Below are 20,885 nucleotides of genomic sequence, written 5' to 3'. Positions count from 1 at the left end.
ATACATGTCCTCAAAATCTGAAATGTATGCTGCAGAGGTCTGGGCAGTAGAATTGATCTTACCATCACATGTTAATCATGTTCTGGTACTAAAATATACGCAGAAGTATTCTTTGTAACTTGTATTCTGTGTAACTGCCCCAAAGCACTAAGATGAAATCCACAGCTTTCTGATTTTCCGCATCGTTATAGTTCATTTTGAAGCTGGGTATCTATTATCTTATAGTGAGCTAAGTTCTTTAACCACTGAACTAGGCATTACAGTAATCTCAAACTAGTTCTTACAGAATACTATGCTGGTTTTAATTTTACAAACTCCATGTAACTGGAAAGCCGATCTTCAAACTCGTTCTAAAGCAGCCAAGCCCAGAGCACACTGAAGTGCTGCCAACACCACATTTGTCTTAAAGAAATTATATTCTGAGCTCATACATTTAAGAAGGAAAAAGCGATCTAAAAAGCAGTGTAGATGACTAACACTTTACAAAGATGCTTAATCTTGGACAGATATTAAAATGGCAGGGTAATGACACCTTTTCAGATAACAAATTTAAATTTCTCTTTCTGTTCCTATGGTTGTAGCCAGTCAGCAATTGTCATAAACCATCCAGCAGCTTCATATGTGGACAAAAAAATAATTCAAAGTGGAGCTAAGCTGTCTTAAAAATCGAACTAGAATGTGAGCACATTTTGAATAGTTACAAAAAAATAAAAGACTCTGCTCTTCCAAGAAAGGTTGGACTAGGTGATCCCTGAGGTCCCTTCCAACCTGTGATTCTGTGATTAAGTTCTGTTCTATTACATAGTTACAAACTGAAGGACTTCACAGGCATCTTCCAACTCATTTGATCATTCAATATAGAGAAGCAGTATCCAGCAAACACATAAATATTAGATGACAATGATATTCAAAGTTAGTAAAGAAGAGATGAAGAACACTAGATATAAGAAAAAATTTTAAATAAAATTTGATTCTTCTAGTACATTAGACATTCATTCCTAATGAAGAGAAAATGATTATTTAAAGTAACATACTTCTCTAGAAACTACCTTACTGTATATTAAACTTTGAGTTTATGAACTTTTTAAAGCTAGATCAAGCCATTGCTCTGAACTGTAAATACACAGTAGACTGCAGCTATCCTGCTCTAGTAAAAAACGTCCAGTCATAATTCCCCATACCTCTTCCTCAAAATTCCTGATCTGGGACAATTTTCAGTAATCTTTCTCAGCGCACAGAATGCTCCACAGACATTAATTTCCACCTCAACTGGGAACAAGATTTAAAATCAGGTATCTAAACCACAGCAATGCCTGCATCTGTTCTCCTCAGCATCCAACAACTTTTTCAGAAAAATGCCCTTTCACCACCAACACAGGAAATCAATAGGTCATAGCAGCTCAGATTTCTGATACTGCTGAAGAACCATCAAAACTATGACTGCTAAATATTTAGGCACACTTAGAATATCATAGATCTGAACAAGACAGGTGAAGGAAAAGGACAAAAAATTCTTACACAACCCTACAGCTTTCTCTCCTATGAATTCCAGACTAAAGAACCTAGAGACCCTTAATCCTGCTATGCAAACAGCAAGGTGCCCTTACATCAATTACACTAGCCATTCATTCTATTTCGTTTTTTAATTGAAATGTCTTTGTAATAAATCACATCGGTATCATGGAGACCCAGATCTTTGATCAGCAGAAAGACAAATATCAAAACAGTAACAGCACTTAGTTCTTGCTAGTATGAATAACACTATTCTAATGACTACATTTAACCACCCTCATTCATGTTTTTTTTCTTGTTCTTCTGGAATAGTGTACAAATTGATCTCGTAGTTCTAACTACTGTACATTTAATTCCTTCAGTCCAACTTTTTAAGACAAATATTAATATTTAGCTTCTGCGTATTTGTGAGTATCCTTCATATTTCTTTTTACAGTAGTGTGTAACTCTTGTCTAAACTCCAGTGCTTTCATCTCTGATAGCTATAGAAAAACACACTATTTCATTAAATTCCTAGCTTTAATTAGCCACCGGGGTACCCTGGCCAAAAAGCTGGTAATGTCAGCCAAAAAGAAGTGTTACATGCTTAGTATAGCCTTTATTTCATAAAGATTTTTTTTTCCCCTCAAAGCATCCAAAAAATGCAGACATGCAAAATACTCCCAAGAGCAAAATCTGTAGCATTTTCTAAAGGAATATGTCTCTGTAATAATTTTCGTCACATTAAACAGCATTACAATGGGACCAGCTGGCTGAAAGTCAATCAAAAAATGCTAGGAACCTGTACTCCTCAACAAATTTAAAAAAAAAAAAAGGAGTGCAATAAACTTACCAAAGAATTTTTTTCAGGAAAGTTAAACTATTTTATAAAATACAACAATTTAGTCAAAAAAGTAATTTCTATAAAATAAGAAAGTCTTAAAATACATTTTAAAATTTAATCCATACACATACTTTAAATAATCAAACACCTTCATCTATTGTTCTAGGCATTCACTGGGCAGAAATTCTTGAAAAAAAAAATTTTACCAGATCATCTCTCTCCTTTATAAATAGTCCACACTTTTACAAACAGTTCATGTATGTGAGCAATAAAATGAATCTTAACATTGTACTAGATGCTCTGGATCTCAGTAGCTAGTCATGCAGAAGACCTGATCCTGTAAATCCTGCCCATGTGAATGTCCATTCTGAACTAAATTACTTCAGCAAGACTCAGTAGAAATATTTCACACAGTTCACTTCTCACTGACAGTACGCATAGGTTCCCATTTGCTTTATGGAGTCAAGACTAAACCAACAGCACAAGGGCAATTCTTTAAAATTCAGATCCAACTCCACTGCAATCCTTAAGATAGAATTTCCATTAAGATATGAGCAAAATTAAGTATTGTTTCTGGCATTTTCCTGGAATACAAATGTATTTGCTACTACCAATCCATAAACCTGAAAAACAATGATGGGTTAGGCTGTAGCAAACTGTAAACATCACAAGAGATGTTAAGAGGGTTGCTGACAGACACATTCCTGACACAAATATGCAAGGACGCTGTTTATTCACTTACAACCCACAGATGGATTTGTCTGGGGAAAATAGGTATTATGATAAGAAAACTTATATCCATGACAGGCTGAAATTTTGATATGACAAAGAAAATGTAATGTACCTCAAATAATCATCCTTTTTCTAAAAGAAAGCCCTCATGCTTGACTGCTAAATTTATTTAATAAGTTAGACTCTAATCATCTTAAGATTTATGATATGCTAATAATAAACTAAGTAGTGTCTTCCTATACCGTCATTTGCATTTACAAAAATTTTCAGGTTGGTTTTTTTTAAAATCCAGATTCTAAAACCTAAAGAATTATTAGTATCCAAAACATCTTTTAAAATCTGGGGGGGTTACTTATTCTTAATCTTTCTTATTTTCTTTTTGTTAACTACTACAATTGTCATGATGATAAAAGTTAAATACCTTAAAGGCAAAACCAAAAGCAATCCACCCCAACCGTTAAGAAGTTAATTAGTTTGGCACAGCCAGCATGTCTAACAGAACTGAGCTTCAAAATAACTTCTATGCTTTTGCCCTTGATGGCAAAAAGTTATATTGGGACTGATTTTTTTTTTTTTAAATTATGTAGATGATGCTCAGAAGCTGGACTGCTTGTGTACATTTCAGGCCAAAACATTCATCTAGCTTTATGCCCTGATATAAAATGGCAGAGTTGTAATGATCTTCCACAGGAAGAAAACAGAATAACAACAACATTTTATTTCATAAGCATTTTTCTTTTTTCCTTATAAAATTAAGTCTACTGACAGAAAAACTGCAAAGCCAGCACACCATTTTACACAATGACATTTTTCTGTGAGATCTGCTGACTAGCAAACATGTCATGTTACAGCAACACAGACTGCTACTATTAATTGCTAGTGCAATTGTTAGGAGTGAAGGAAGAATTAGCATGTCCAAAGCTGCAAAGAAAATTAATATTCCTCACTGAAGTAAGGTGTGTTACAACTGCAGTACCAAAAAGCAAAAAGGGAAAAACAAAGGTCCAAAGCAGCTGTCTGGTTCTCACAATAGGAAATCTTTGAATCACAGAAAAATGTATATATGTTGCAGGGCTGAATGAATCAGTGTGAACTGTTGCAGTGATGCCCTACCAAAATTGATCCACAACCCACACCGAGTGCATATTCACCACTGATAACATATACTCCACCCACAAAACAAGCAACATATGTAGAATAGAGCCTAAGAAAGTCCCAAAGCTATAATTAAGCAATTTACCACTTCTGATATGTTAGCCCCTCCAGAGTAATTATTTCATCTGGGGTTTGTCTCTTTGGTTATTCCAATAGTCTGGTGACTAAGATGTATGAATATCTGTTACTTTGTTAAAAACAGTACCAAAACTTGTGATACTTTATCTGCACAGCCTCTTTAATCCATTTGCTAACACTATGCAATGCACCCAAATTCAGAGAATTTGGCCAAATAATTGTCTCCCTTAAGGAGGACATGGCTCATACTGATTCGTCTGGAACTAGAGTATAACATTGGCATAAATCAGCTCCATTCTCTATTTCAAAGCTACTACACCATTTTAAAAAATAACATTTCTTCTGCTGCTTTTGAAGTTGGAAGTCTTTCTGCTTTTAATGTGAAAATTTGACAGACCAACATGAAAAGCTCAGAGGTCAATATAGACCACTACATAAGCACATATGAGTGAAGTGTTTTGAATGAAGACTTCCTAAGGGAGGGAAGGGGAACATCATTCCTTGATTTTTGTTTAGACAGAATCAAAAGGAAAAAAAAAAATTCCATGTCTGTTATCATAAAGTCCACATTTTGGAGGAATACTTCTTCCCCAAATCCCAAGGGATTCCTTTCTTTGCATGTCTGACTAACTTTTTACCATCCTACAGAAGAAAATCCTGTCTCACCTTTGGAATAGTGAGGGCAAGAAAGTCAAAGCAGAAAATCTAGCAGATCTCATTCCCACTCTTTTCCATTTCTCTAGAGAAGAACTAGATTTTCCCCTCTCTGCTTCCCACTGAAAAGGAGCAGGGGCAAGACTTCAACTGCCTGAACTAATTGCCTTTATAATTGTTTAGACTCCTAAACTGTGTAACAACATAACCTACCACCCTGCGGCTGACCCTGTGACACAATTTCATTTTTACAGTGGTGCTATCTGATCTTGCAACTGAAAAAAATATCCGTTCTCCAGTGACATAAATGGCAGTAGCTCAGCTTCCTTAGCATGTCTATTGTAATATGGGATGAGAAGGAAAGTTTGAGTAGATGCCTCCTGGTGAGACAGGAAAACATTGTCACCCTGAGGCTGGACTTACCCTGCTGCCAGGAAGGCTAACACGGGACATTAAGACCTTCCCTTATGAAATAAGCCTGTGGTAACTGAGAAATTTTCTTTTTTTTTGTCTTTTGGACAAGAGAAATTGGAGGAAGGTAATACTCTCTGGTTAACTTTGGCCAAACTGACTTTATCTTTTGGTAATAAAGACCAGTATTCTGCTATACATCTCAGAGAATATTATCACAAGAAGTTAATATTGTCATCTCTTACTAAAGAAGAATGCTTGGTCTTCCTTCTCCCATTCACCTGAAGCTGAGACTATGGAAAACTCCATGTCACAGTTCATTCTCCATCTACTACCGGGAGAACTGAGAAGCACCCTCTGTGTTCTCTCTATGTTGATATAAAGGACTGGAATCAAAATGACCAATGCAAACAATGGACAAAAAAAATCATCTAAGCCAGACAATATTTTTAATATCTCTGAAGAATTTGACTCCCACATCCCAAATTCTCCATTTGAATGTAAAAATGCTGTAATGCCCAGAGTTACCAGTTAAGATAAGTGAATTTTAGTATATTCAATATTTTCATTACATTCCCGGGTCCTGTTACCAATGGATTACATAGCTATTTCAGTTTTGCTCAAAGGAGCAAGCTTGCAGCCCACACAGATCTACAGGTCTCAAAAACCACAAGGCAATTCTGCTACTGGGTTAAAAAAAAAAAAAAAAAAAAGGCCACACATTCAAATAATCCTTTTTTGATTCTTCTTCCCCTTTCCCCTGCCCCTTGACCTTAAATGTCATTATTTAAAATGTTTGAATCCTGGTTTAAGACTTATTAATACTCAGATTATGACAGTGCTTCAGTGTGACAACTATTTTGCCTCCAAATCCACCACAAAAAGATACTGTTGCCTTGAGAGAACCAACAACTCTACCTGGTAGAAATAAAGCAAGTGTCACAGAAGTCACTGAAACATTTCTCACCTCAAAGACAAAAACATGGGAGGAAGGGTTTACCTAACACACAATCTGGGAAGTTTTCCAGAATCTTTGTTTAAGAAGTGTTTAGTCTGACACAGTTTCCTCCAAAGCCCTGAAGAGATGCTAGAAATATCCACATGAGGATAATGCATGAATGAAAAAGACCCACTAAAATCCTGTTCCAAACTATGGTTCATATCACTTTGTTTCAACACGTATCTGCACTGCGACCACTGAAACTCCAGTACAGTGCATTGCACTACTGTCTCTCTCAGCACATTCTTACTGGATGACACTTTATATGAACATGTGTGAAATCCATACCAGAAAACTCATCTGTCACACATCTCTCTTGTACACCAAGGATTCTTCTGCATTTTCTTCTGATGTTCTTCTTTAAAAAAAAAAAATACTGCTGATGACAGGGAAGGATATTTGTTCTGATTTAATATGGCACTTGCTTGCTCAGCTATTTTATTAATTGATACCATTAGTGATAACTGTAACCAGTAACTGGAAGTAGTTTGTTGCCTGATATTTGCAACCAAGGAGTTGCACTCCTGCTGCTGCTTCCTCAGGCCCTTTCCAGCTGTTGTCCAGGTAAGCTTTCTTCTTTTTTTTCCCCCCCTTTAAAAAACAACCAACCTTCCACACCCACCCCACCCCCACCTACCCCCCACCGCCCCCCAAAAAAAAAAAACCAAAACCCACCAACAAACACCCCAAAACCCCAAACAAAAAAGCCCCACCAACTCCTGACTCCACCCAGTTATTCTCTGCATCCAACTGCTCCACAGCATGTCCAGCTCAGACTGACAGCCATCAGGATCAAACCTCCTCTGCTGCACTTCATGTTTCACTGCAATTTCCTTCTGAATCAAATTTTTCAGCTGGAACTCCTGGCTCAACCTAGCAGTTCTCAGGATCAATCCAGCCATTATCATTCAATATATAAATCAAACTTCCCATGCTTTTGCAGAAACTTCTTCAGACCTCCAGATACATCAGGTACACTTTGTATGATTTCTTGTTTTGACATACTAACCTCCCCTTATTATAAGTTCAGATCAGAGCATTTCAATCCAGTCATAATCATGTTGTCCAGGCATACTGCTCCTGTGTTACGGAAGCAAACAATGCAAGTGGAAGAAGTGGTTCCACCAACAGCCCAATTCCTAAATTTAGTTCCCCTGTCTCTTTTCAATCACAGCTTTTCGAGGGTAAGCTGTGCTATCTCACAATGATTCTTCACACACACACCCCTCCACTGTACACAGGCAATCCTGATGACATTGCACCCAGGCAGTCACCAAGCTCCTCAGAGGAGTGCTGTATGGCTATTTTATTCACACATTCAAGAGGTAAAGAAATATGCTCTGTGGATCTTCCCCCTGGGGAGAACTAGTGGAAGCAGCAGGTCTAGAGAAGCATAAGAAATATTGTTCCCTCTTGAAATTAGTAACTGTGAAATGGAAAGAGTTCCTTATGTTCTCCCTTCCTCAACCAGAATTGTGGTGTCAAGTCCAACCCAGTACAAAATGGATTTTTTTCCTTCAGAGATGTAGAGCTCTCCTCTCCTCATATCCAGTTTATCCTGCATATCCATTTACTTCCACAGAGTATTTACACTCCAAAACAAAACAAAACAAAAAAACCACATCACTGAGAAATTGCAAAATATCCTTCCTTATTTAAATAATCCATTTCTAGTTGTCTCAGAAATTATTATTTTAACCTCTGCATGCTTTTAAGCAAACTGAAAGGGCAAAGTATAGAACTGAGCAGCCAGGTTCAGGAGTGAGTGGGATAAAAATTAACAACAATGCATTATCCTGTCCCAGGGACCTGTTTGTACCTTTTTATTGTTATCACTATAATTTCTGCTTATTTTATAATATATTATTATTTTACCTTTTTTTTTTTGTAAAAAAAAGAGCAGAATTCCAAGGAAAAAGGAAATAGTAAAGTAGAAGGCTTAAATAAAATGAAATGGAAATGTACACAAATTCAAAACCACACATGTAATCAGATAAATCTAAATACTCGCTTCTCAAATCTTCATCTCTTGCAAAACATTTAAACGTTAAAAGGTTCACAATGTTAAAATCTTGAATCTGTATATGTGGCAAACAGACTAAAACAGAAAGACATGACAACAATCTGCCTGTTAGCCAATGTGACAACTATGTTTCTCACTCAGAATAACCAGTCTCTCAGAAGAGTAATGTATATCACAGATTCTCTCAGTTTTCATTAGTACACTATCTCAATTTCTCCAGGGAAATTATCTTTGAACAACATATCACTCTGCCCTTGGAACCATCAAACTGACATTTGACAAAACTGTGGAAGGCTCGTAAGTTAAATTTAAAACTCCGTTAAACCTTGCCTTACACATCTCATTGAGGTCTAGCCTCCCACGGAAACAATTAGGAAGGCCAACATCAGAGGTTGGTGGGAAAATTTCTAGCTCTGGTCAGTATATTAGACATGGAAAAAATAGCCATCTCTTTATCTGCAGGCAGAAAAGTTTGGGGACCATATAACCTGCTGTAACCTAAATTTAAAAAAAAAAAAGAAAAAAAAAATAGGGTTACTGTACTGATTCTTGTGCTCAGAACATTTTTTTATTGTACAGGTAGGTGCACATGGGTGGGTTTATGCTAATGTGTTTGATTTTCATGTTTGCCATCAGTATCAATAGCCCATCATGTTATAAAACAGATGAAGCATTTTTCTAAGCATTCTAACCCCATAAAAATATGAATTAATAAAATCACAGGTAAGGTCATATTGATAATCATAAATTAAAGCAATTAATAGATCTGTTTCTTAAATTAAGTTTTGACCTTAATGACGATTCAAGCTGCGAAAACTTAACACTTCACTGAAATCCCACAATAAACTCTAATCATATGCTACAACTTATCTAGGACTCCAGGGATGCAAGTTGGCAGGGTTATGAAGACAGTTTGCTTCAGCAAGGTCAGCTGTTTTTTTAGGTCAATAAAACATAACAGAAATTGCACCTCCGACTGCTGAACAAATGTTTCTGCATACCAGTCATTGAATTCCAGTGAAATCAACCATAATGACAACTGCATAGCATAATGCCTTTCTTTAAGCTCTCTCTGGCTAGGGAAATTTTCAATCAGATTTGAGTATGTTCTGGTAGAAATGCCAGAGTGGTCACATTCAGACAATAATTTCATCATAGCCAACTCCAAAGTAAATGCATTTAAGTAATTTCTAGAAGAAGGAAAGATTCTGAAAATAAATTGTGTATTTTTATAATTCAGGTGTAATACCTACCCATTCAAGCACATTAAAATGTGCTTGTAGTAGATAAACAATAAAAAGAGAGTGTTCATCTGATTCATTACTGCAATCAGTAAGCCTCAAATTGCAGAAACAAAATTTTCCAGCTGGAAAGTAACTTGCAACTGTGACGTGCGTTAAAGCACATCAGGAGAAAAACCCCTCTTGCCTTGTCAATCTTTTCATAATGGGCCATCTTTCGCCATACAGTTTGAAGGCATCCAAGTTAAACTTCTCTGACATATCTGAACTGCGATATGTGAACTGTGCTTGGTTTTGAGACTAAGGTACTAAAACTCTCAAACTGGCAAGCTCTGCTTCTGTATGAATAGAGAACAAAGTTGTGCAAACAGTATACATTGACATAAAAATTCTGAAAACTTCAGATCTGAACACATTATAAAGGCAGACTGGACATTTGCCATGATTCTAGTCAAATGCGCTGTGTGGCAACCTAATACCCAGAACTATATCTGCAAATGCAAAACTTTGGTAGCTGAAATCCACCTGCAAAGTCTTTGCAGTATACGTTCTCCTTTACACTCCAGTCCAATTGATCTGTGAAGAAGCAAACAGTTTCTGCCTTGATAATAATTGAAAACAAGGTTTGTTCCTGCCTAAAGCAAAGCTCCTTCAGTACAGGAAACAAAACGGTGCAAGTTTCAATCACCAATATCAGAAACTGAAAAATAAGGGATGAGCTTAAGATATAGAACTGTTTTAAATACCTGTCACAAGGACAGAAAAAAAAAAAAAAAAAAGCCACATTCGAATGGGGAAAGGAAGAAGCAGATGAACGTGTAGTCCAAACTATATAAAGTAACCAGTTTCTAAAATACCAAGTAGATGTTTTAAGACTCGGCTAACTTATGTTTTACTGCCATTCATAAGTATGAGAGATAAAATTTACATCAAGGCTTACTAAGAGGAAAAAAAGTTTACAAGATCAATTTTTACTTTCAACAAGCACCACAAACATGTAATAATATTCGATAAGATTATAAGATTACTCAAAAACAGTGCACAAGCACAAAAACTACCTAAACTAATCTAAAATCTGGAAGAAAGAAAAAAAATTAATCTGACTAGATGATGCTGTATACAAACACAGCATATACACATAAATACATCTCCTTTGCAGTTATGGGCTGGTCCAGAAGCTGGGCAGCACAAACGGCTAAAAGTTTCTGAACCAGAAGCTGAACCACTTCAACTCATCCTATTATGTTTGCAATAACAGTAAAAGGGGTGATGGTAAAGTATTACGTCTCTGATCTTAAGTATAAATCTCTCTGCATACTATTGTTATTGTTCAGTCCATTACCTACTGGGCTGGGTTGTCTCCCAAGGAGTTATTCCCAGTGTGAACTCCCTGAATAAAGATAATAAAAGTAAAACTGAAAGAAGAAAAAAATCTTCACACAAAACAACATATGAATTGAATATGTTGTTAATAAACTTTTTTTTTCTTATAGACTTTTGATGAAAAGCATTCATTTACTGTAAAGTTTCTGATCTAGAAACGGAATGACCAAAAAATTCACAGCAGGGACAAGCAGAATAAACTAAAAAAAAAGAAAAACGGGGTGGGGGGAGGGGAAGAGACAAACAGAAGTTAATAATATGGAATTAAAATGGCCAAATAAATGGAGCATCAATGAAAACCTTCATTGCAGAAGGAGCAATTAAGTAGAAGAGCAGAAAATACTGACCTGGAAGTCAAGCTGGTTGGAGTAGGGGTGAAAGCAGCAGTTTGGAGGAAAACAGATAGGGAGGAAGACAGCAAAAGAGAATAAAGGGAGGAACATATTAGTTCTTTAAAATATAACAAGCAGATGTTATATCAAGCAGATTTTATTCAAAATAAGAAAAGGAAAGGGAAGGGAAGGGAAAGCAAGAAGTAAAATAAAATTTCTGTAGCAGTATATCCTTGCTGTGCACTAAATAAAAGAGAAATTTTGAAGTAAAATGGCATCTTGTCATTTGTAGACTTTGGAAAGCCATTCATATTTATAACCATCCAAATGCACACACACATCAAATGGAACAAATAAATTAGGTGGATATTGACTGTATTCACTGCCATACAAATGTCTCAGCATATACCACAAAGTCTTTTTTTGAACCAAAATAAGGTTTGGTGACCCACATTCATCAAGTCTTCTCATGAAAGCCAAAACAGCTGAACAATTTGGCAGCTTGTTCAAAGATATAGTTTAGAAGTTCACAAAGCACTGCACCTAATAATGAAAGGCAGAGATTTGCCCCACCCCACTCCCTGGAAATACAGCCCCTTCTAATACTGACAGCAATTTTTTTCTTCAGTCCGAAGAATAAGGTTAATACTTCATCACCAAAGATACTCCAATGCTTGATAACTTATTTGTTAAAAAATACCCTTTCAGTTAAGGAATACAAAAAAATCCCCTAACACCCAGCCAGGCTAATCCTTAAAGCTGTCACTGGTGCATAGTTTTTCATTCACTTATGAAAGGGGAATTGTTTAAAAGCCACAAAAATACTTTCTTAAAACACAATTATTCTATATGATGATGTCTTGTTATTTATGCAATGAATTGTCAGTGCTGTGTGGACTTATTTTTATATCAGGCTTCAAATCCAAATCAATTCAGACTGGATTAATTGTAGTCCGAACAGTCCAAGAGCTTAAATGCGCATGTACAGTGTTAATTACCCAAAACTTACCACTCCATATGAGAAGTGGATAACAAAAGTAAAAACAAACTTCTTGTTTAAAAAAAAACCAAATGGTTTCGTCCCATAGCTAGCATAGTATTTTTAAATGAATTTTCATATTGTTGTAAGCTTTGCTGAGAAGCTACACTCGATCAAGCAAATGACCGACCATCTAACATGCCATTGTAGAAAAGCAGATCCAAGATTTTGCAGTCTACACTATGTTCTCATCACTTATCTTTTCAGTCTGAATTTATTAATGGATAACTTATAGCTGCTGTATTATGTGCCAATACTCATTTACTGACACCACTTTTCTTTCTCTGCAGGGCTTACTCTTTCACATATTTATAGAGATCAAGCATCGTTACGGAGCCTTTGTTTTGCCAGAGAAACAAATCACTGTTGTTTAGACTCCTCCTGTGGCAAGAGCACTCCATTCCTTTAATTATCCTATCAGTCCTCTCTGCACCTGTTTCCAGTTTTAATTCAACCTTCTCAAATATGACTGATGAGAAGTATACAGCAGTGTTCCACATTGTTCCACATTGAGTCTTGCTAGCGCTTGATGACATTAGTACCTTAGTATCCTTACTGCAGACATGTATTCTGACATAGCAGGATTCGCACCTCATTATTTAGATGGCTCAAAATGACTCTGCCATAAGCAAATTCACCAACCTTTCTCTTCCTAAACTGTATCAAAGATTATCCTTAGCTTACAGTAGGCAGTCTTACTGGTCCTAACTTCACAATCCTGCATTTTGTACTATTGTATTTCACTTAATTTCATGATTCAAACTCCCTAGCATATTTCATAAATACACTTTTCATTCTAACACCATTAATAAAAGCATTAACAATATACTCCTTCCCCCCTGAACACTTCCGTTTCAGCTGCACTTACCTCTATTTGGCTAGGCTCTTCACATTAAAATTTAAGCTGATCACTATCTTACCCAGTTTCATTTACATTATTGGGAAAAAAAATAAAACCAAAACAAACACCAACAAAAAACCCCACCACACACCACGTTTCCTTCACCAAGAAAACCAAAGAAAAACTTCAGGCTAAGTTTACCAAAACTACATTTTATGCTGGGATACATTGCATTTATTTTTAACCTGTTCTCCTTATAAACAGAAAAATCATGAAAGATGTAATAAAAGTTATCAAACAGCTTTAGTACAGGAGGAGGAAATGGTTCTTCTATATAGTAATAAGTTATAAACAGAATTAATATAAATGGACTCATTTAAGAAAAAGATCAACATGTTTTTATATATGAGGAACAGCATGAACCATCAACCTTAAGTGATGAAACTCAAAAGCGTGATAGCTTCTGAGGCAAGAAAATCATATTAAAAACAAAAGAATTACCATTCATATGAAATCTTCTTCAGGATTATTAAAAATCTTCATCTGCCAAATAGCATACACTTATAAATTTAATTGCTTATATCTTGAAGCAGTTACTTCTACCCTTGAGTATTTGACACTTTCTGGGTCAATACTTTCCAACAAATAGTAGACCATTAGCATTCATCATCTTCTTTTAATCCTTGTTTGCATTTGTAAATAACTTTATTACAAACATTTTTACTTTTCAAACTGATTTATACAAGTACACCTCATTAAGCTGATGAATTTATATGTGAATATAATAAATATTGTGAAGGAACCATAGATTGCTATACTCTAGATTATAACTCTCTCAGAAATCTATGTTTATAAATTTTGAGAATTTATGTTGTTGCAATTATCTTGCAATGCAAAGATGTTGGCACAGCAGTGAACATGAATCCCAGCAAGCTACTAACCAATAAATAAATTTCAAAAGAGCATTAATTTTCCTACAAAACCCCAGAGATGCCCTTGCATCTGAAGTTAGGGGAAAATGTTGAAGATACACTGTTTCTGAGCAAGAAAAAAAAGGAGAAAAAGTAAGGAGAGAAATAGCAACCTAGAGCACATTATATGAATTACAAAACAGCAGGACAAGAAGCAAAACATTTTCAAATATTCTTCTGTTAAAGTTGCAGTCATTTTCACAATGTTTTATTCCCATAAAGTGGGTAAACTGAGCTTTGGCTCCACCTCTTCCCTTCAATAATGAGCCAATCAAGTAGTCATTACAAGCAGAAAAGTAGTAGCACTTCATAAAATGTTACAGCAATTTACACTCTACCTGACCCCCTAGAAAGGGGAATTTCAACATCAAAGTTCCCTCTTTAGGCACACCAACAGGTGGCACAGTTATATACGGATTTAGATATTTAGGCCAATGTTTTAGAAAATAAGGAAAAGGGAGAGAAATAAATTAAATTTTAGAGAAACCTAAGGTGAGCCTGATTAGTAAGAAGGCTTAGATACGCACTCCCCAGAAATATTTCCCTGTTAGACCTTTATATTGCTGGCAGATTCCTAGCCTTACTGAACTAAGCAACACATTTGCGCCTGTGCTTACGCGTGGTGGAAAGCAGCTTTAAGACTCCATTACCAAGTAAAGGCAGTAACTTCTGTTGATGCAATCAATAACAGATAATTTTTACGTAAATCCCTTTTCCCCCCCCCTAGTTTACAATAATTAGCTTATATATAGTGTATATATAGGAATTTGGGATTAATCCTGACAGCTGTACGTAAGCTAAATCAAGTGAGAAACTGCATTAAAGTTAACAGAAGTCACAAACAAATCTTAGAGCATGATGATTCCCAAAAATTGCAACATACTACTGTCCTTAGCTGGCCATGCCAGAGATATCTTACTTTAAGCATTACAGAAGCACTTAAAGTTTCATAGCAAAGCTTAACTAATTCATCACATTCAAAGTGCAGTACATCCTGTTAAAAAATTCTGTGCTTATTCAGTGGTACCAAATTATTTTCTGAAAACTTATTTCATGATCAGCAATAACAGACTGGAAATCGATGTCCCAAAATTTCACTAATAAAAGTGCATCAAATTTTCAAAAAAGATTAATACGAAAATAGAAAATCCTGTCCATTACATAACCCACTACAATTTTCTCAGACAATAAGAACAGGTTGTATGCTGACAAGGCCATCGTAATACATCTGCATCCCCTGGTTCCTTGTTTTTTCTGTAATCATTTTTTGGTAATCAATAATTCTCAATTTAATTCAAATAAATCTCCTGATCTATATAAACTCTTTTTATATAAAATATTTAAATCAAATTAATATTTACTAAAAAGTTTAAATCACAAGTTTCTCTACTTCATCATGTTCATCTTTTATTCTTAGTTGTCATTTTAATATTCAACCATACAACATACACGTGATCGTTACTTAATAAATCTGTTAAGATTACCCCCTTGAACAAAAATATTAGCATGCCTACTGTTGCATCTAGTGTCACACAATAATTCCGTAGGTTTTATAGCCCAAGGAGGATACCAGTTACTGTTTCTATAAAAACTATACAGTCAGTTTCCACCATCTTGATCACACCTGGAGTCACTATATTACAAGCATAGGTCTGTAATTGCCCCTGCTGTACATGCACCAATGGGTGGGACAGGCAGCACTTTCCTGAGCACACAAATTCACTAATCCTGCTAACTTTTTCCAACATGCTGCTTTAGGACCTTGGAGAGTTTAGGTAGAACTCACAGTCATGGTGTGCAAAGTGACTACTCTTCATTACTAGCTTCCTCTGGTATCTACCTAACACATTAAAATAATTGCAAACACTGGAGTATTCTAAACTCCTTCTAGTGTGGTGAGAGAGGTAACGGCTAATTAAAGTTGCCAACATGTAAACACTCAGTTCTATTTTGAGTACAAAACATTTTTTCACTTTAAATTTGAGGTCTCGGTTCTCATGACACTTTGACTGATAACTACATACCATTCATTATTATCATTATTAAATCTTTGCCAAATGTCTGCAGAGAAAGAAGTTCTGGCAACAGATAACTGTGAAGGTCGATAAGTCATCATCAGTATAAGATGATCTACACATCTTCCTTTCCAAGCTGGCTTTTTTCCTCCTCCTAAGGTGACCAGCATTTCTAGCAGAACTTCCCCTCTTCCATGGCAAATCTCCCTAATGAGACAGAGCAGTGCTATGTCTTGACTGGAACTACATCAATAATCACAATGAGATCCCTTAAACTTCTCTTTTGGAACCATGAAGCACTTCTCTTCTGACCTGATCACTAGAAAAAAATTATATAAAATATTTGAAAACATAAACTTTCTTCTTTCATTTACGTAAGAGTGGCTAAGTACAGGAAGGGAACAAAGAAATCAGATCCGCATATATGCTTATGCAGCATGCCATATGGGAGAAGGTCCCAAGAATCTTTTAATTACAAAGGGCATGAGACAAATGGATCCCAAAATCCTGCTGTCTCCATTAAGGAAAGACTGTACAACCTTCCAGAAATAAGACAAACACTGCCTGGTCAACATCAGAAAATATTAATTTGAAGTGCACAAAGACTACAGAAACACTGAGAAACAGTTAAAACTACTATTAGTTAGTCATGAGACTGGTTAGAAATATGTGAGACTGGTTAGACATATGTGAGACTGGTTAGAAATACTTACCAATATTTTTCAAGACCTCTGAGAACTAGTGCTGCTGTTCACATTCAAGAAACATGTGTGGGGACAGTTTTGATTTACCAATTACTAGAAAGAAAGGATTGTTCCTTAATAAGGTTTGTTGTTGTCACTGTAAATTGCATATAGCTTTTCCTATATATGTTTCTTTTATGGAGACTATTAAAAAGTGGAAACCTTAAATTGTTCCAAAGTCAGCAGACAGGAGATGCAGTTCTCAGGTAGCCATTTTTTTCATTTCTGATTCAATTTTATGAGACATAACAAATATTCTGTTAAAAAGCATATTCTACTCTTAACTTCTCTGCTCTGCAATGAAGATCAAGTAAATAAAAATGCTACTCAATGTAAAACAAATAATACAAGAATTACCTTTCTAACTCAGCAATTTTCTTATCTTTGTCATTCTTCTCATTCTCTACTTCCTTGAGTATTTCTAGAAGTCTGTCAACCTCAGCCTGAGCTTTGCCACATTCTTCTCTATAATACGATGCCTCTTTGTCAAGCTGTTTTATTCTGTCTGCAAATTCTGGATTCATCCGTGCCTCCTCTTCAGCCTCATGAGCCTTCAGAATCAATATTTTTAAAAAAATAAGGATGACAATAATTTATATGGCTTTAAGAGCTTTACTTCTTCAATCTCGGAGTTCAAACTTTCATCAGAAAGGACTATGGGTTTTGATGTCTGATGAAAATATTTTCTAGAGAAGCGTTACAAAAAGGAATGCAAGTGTCTTCATGGTCTAAAATTATAGTCAAATGCTATCATCCTGAACAGGGAGGGGATTTAATAAGGTTTTTTACATATTAAAGTGACCATATTTTAAGGTTTTTTTTTAATTTAAAAAACACATTATAATTAATTTAATTCACATTAAGCTTTTAAAGTGTTTCAAATATGTAGGCAATTTCTTAATAAATCATACTGTCTCTCTTTCCCCATATATATACACTTTGTCCATGTGTGTGTATATATATACACACACACACAGAGATAGACATATACATATTGTAATCTGTATCACCAGATGTTTCAAATGCAGTTTGTTACAAAGAATTTAAATGGAAGAAATTGTTTTTATGCAGTGGTGTTTTTGAAAGATAAAACAATAAATTAAAAAGTTGCTTTCAGCAGACATTTTACCCAATAATCCTTTTTCTCTTATCATTAATACTTAACCTGAAACATCAGAAGAACAAGCCCATTGGTGAAAAAGGCACAAACCTGGCAAACACATGCATGGATGGGTGGGTGGCAGTTTCACAGACAAGAAAGAATGCAATGAATACAACAACAACAACAGTGCAGAGCCCAATCTTACTCCCATCAAACCTAATGGCAAAAACCCAATTAACTTCAACGGGAGCATGATCTGGCATCAAGTGCTTTAAACTGTTGGCTGGAATAATCACAGACAGATGGAAACAACAATGCACTGCAATGCTTAGCCTACCCCTTGCTTCCCATTATTCCTAATTGGCATCTTGAAAGAGCAGGCAAGGAAAAAACAAGTAGTTTAAGGCACTGCACATTAAACATAGAAAATTCAGATAACATTCTTTTAACATACAGGAATTTTACAGAAGTTCAGGGTATTTAGAAATTAAGGTCCTCCAACTATCTTATTATGCAGAGAAGACGTGGATGTATTTATCTTCTTAATTTCAGGGAATAGACATTGCAAGCAAGCAATGAAAGAAATGCAGATCAAAATGAAACATGCGTGTTTTGGAGAGAATTAGTATAAACTACAGGTACTAGAAGGTTCATATTCTTTGCAATGGTCAAAAGTTTCTGTATAAATAAAGAACAGGTCTGGGTTTAGTTTCAATACAGCAATTTAAAAATTGAAATTACTAGGGAAGAAACCTAGGGGGTTGCATGTAACATATCATTTAAGCATGAGGATAATAAGAAAAAAGATAGTAGATTTTAAGTGTTATTTATCTAACTGTGAGATTTTTATTCTGAAGAAATATTTGGTCACCAAAATAAGCCAAGGGAATGACATGAGAATGCTACTAAACTTACTGGCCTTGCTCTTCAAATTCTCTATTTAGGATAATAATACATGCTCCAGCCCTGAATTCTATGCAGATACTGGACTTTCCTAGCACAGAGCTCATTTCCAGGTAACATCCAGACAGTATCTTGATTTTACAGTTTGGGTGAGACGCTAGCAACAGATGATTCCTTTTCATCCTCATAAATCTTCCTCCTCTAATAATAAACTTTGATTTATTTTACACCAGGTGTTAATTCTGTCAAAAAATTTACTTCCATCTGGCTTTGTAATTTTTTTAATAAATGTAATACTCAGACTCAGGGTCAATTATGTGAGAGACGGTGTACCAATTTTCAGCTGCAAACCACTTCAATTTTCCATCAGGTCTATTAAGAAATTAGGCAATGTTTTACCTCCCCAAAATGAACAGTAAGTGTTCTTTTGCAAAGAATAAAAATAATTCAATGTATTGGTAAAGGTAAATTCACTCTAGAAAAAGAAAATACAACCCAACTCCCACCTTTAAGATACCAAGAAACCTATGCAAAGAGCATGTTGTTCCTTATTGCTCTTCAGATATCTACTTCCTTTCCAAGGGTAAATCCAGAATTTCACAGTTCCCCTCTAGACGCTATTACTCTTCCACATTCCTCCCTGTCACCTTTCCATTTCTGTGTATTTTAGTGTATAATTCACTTATTTACCAGCCTTGCTTCTATCATTTCAGAAACAGGCAAAACACCCACCTTCCCGCCTCTAATCAGTCTTTTCTTCACTTTAGCATACAAGAACTCTCAGCTTCAGCCCAAAAAATCTTTTCCCCTATGCGCCTCTACCCGAGTTTTAACCCAGGACAAGAAGTAATGAAGAAGAGATAGAGAAGCCAGTCCTTTTTTTTTTGCTTTTCATTGCCACACTGGACTTTCTATGATGAAAATACATAATTGGCCAAGAACATGATAGGTGCAAAGGTGCCAAATGTTCAACTGTCATAGAATATTCCTGTTACACAGCAGCTCAGAAATGTACTGAACAAATTATCTACTGCACAGCTTATAACTGAAACATCACCTGAAATAATAGATATAAATTATATTCTTCAGTTTAGCCCTATAGTCCTTGCTCAGTAGTATGCTAAGGAAATTAAAGTTAAGGTGCAGAAATATTTTCAATTCTTGTGCTTTCTGTGGTACTCATGCCATGCCATATTTGTGGGATGTGTTTTGGCAAAATTCCATAGCACAAAAGTGGTCATTGTATTTCCCTATGGTTCTCAACATGAAGCAGAACCTCTAAGATATGATTAAATCCAATCCAACCTATACAGGTTTTTGAGGTGCAGCACAGTTATCCGTAATGTCACATATAAATCAATATAAGCATTCAGATCAAAGACAAGTATAAGATTATTCCAATCTTTACAAAACAAACATGAAAACAAAAGATCCCAGTATTGCAAACCACCAAGTAAGTTGGTTGCCTCTACTTCTACAAGCACTTCCCATAGAATATTGTCGGACTACTGGCAGGAATCAGATTTCTACCAGGGTCTTAAAGAAGAAGGAAAGGAAAGTTAGAACGGGAGATCAAGAACATAAAACATATTTTAAAAAGAGCTTTCTGCAGGTGGTATTCTAACTTGCAACGAGTCCCTTGAAGGGAATCCTTATGCTGTAAATAAAGCTGCTGATACTACAAAAATGCAAAACACAATCCATCTGACGTTCCCAGAACAAAGGCATAGAATTACTTATAAGTGCCCGATTATATTTTATGGCTTTGAAAGATGTGTTTGGATCTGAACTAGGCACTTTTAAAAATTGTTTTATACAGGTCAGGGGTGATTTGTTGACAGACAAAACTTGACTTTTGAGGTCAAACAGTAGGCCCAAAGGAGATGAAAGGCAGCTCAGCTGATATTGACCCGGCTCCCACCCAGAC

General features: G+C 35.6%; 1 protein-coding gene across 2 annotated transcripts in view; it reads right to left on the bottom strand.

Annotated features, from left to right (window-relative positions):
• Window positions 1-20,885, bottom strand: part of ERC2 (ELKS/RAB6-interacting/CAST family member 2) — a 474,805-nt gene that overhangs the window by 222,272 nt on the left and 231,648 nt on the right. For both annotated transcript variants that reach the window (XM_075096173.1, XM_075096174.1), the window contains exon 12: window positions 17,311-17,504. In XM_075096173.1, coding sequence (XP_074952274.1) covers window positions 17,311-17,504 — 194 coding nt within the window. The remainder of the gene's footprint in view (window positions 1-17,310; window positions 17,505-20,885) is intronic.

Source organism: Phalacrocorax aristotelis, chromosome 6 (genome assembly GCF_949628215.1).
Source record: "Phalacrocorax aristotelis chromosome 6, bGulAri2.1, whole genome shotgun sequence".
In the NCBI taxonomy this organism is placed as follows: Eukaryota; Metazoa; Chordata; class Aves; order Suliformes; family Phalacrocoracidae; genus Phalacrocorax; species Phalacrocorax aristotelis.
Note: the sequence above shows the minus strand (reverse complement) of the source record. Positions and strands in the feature narration are given on the sequence as shown.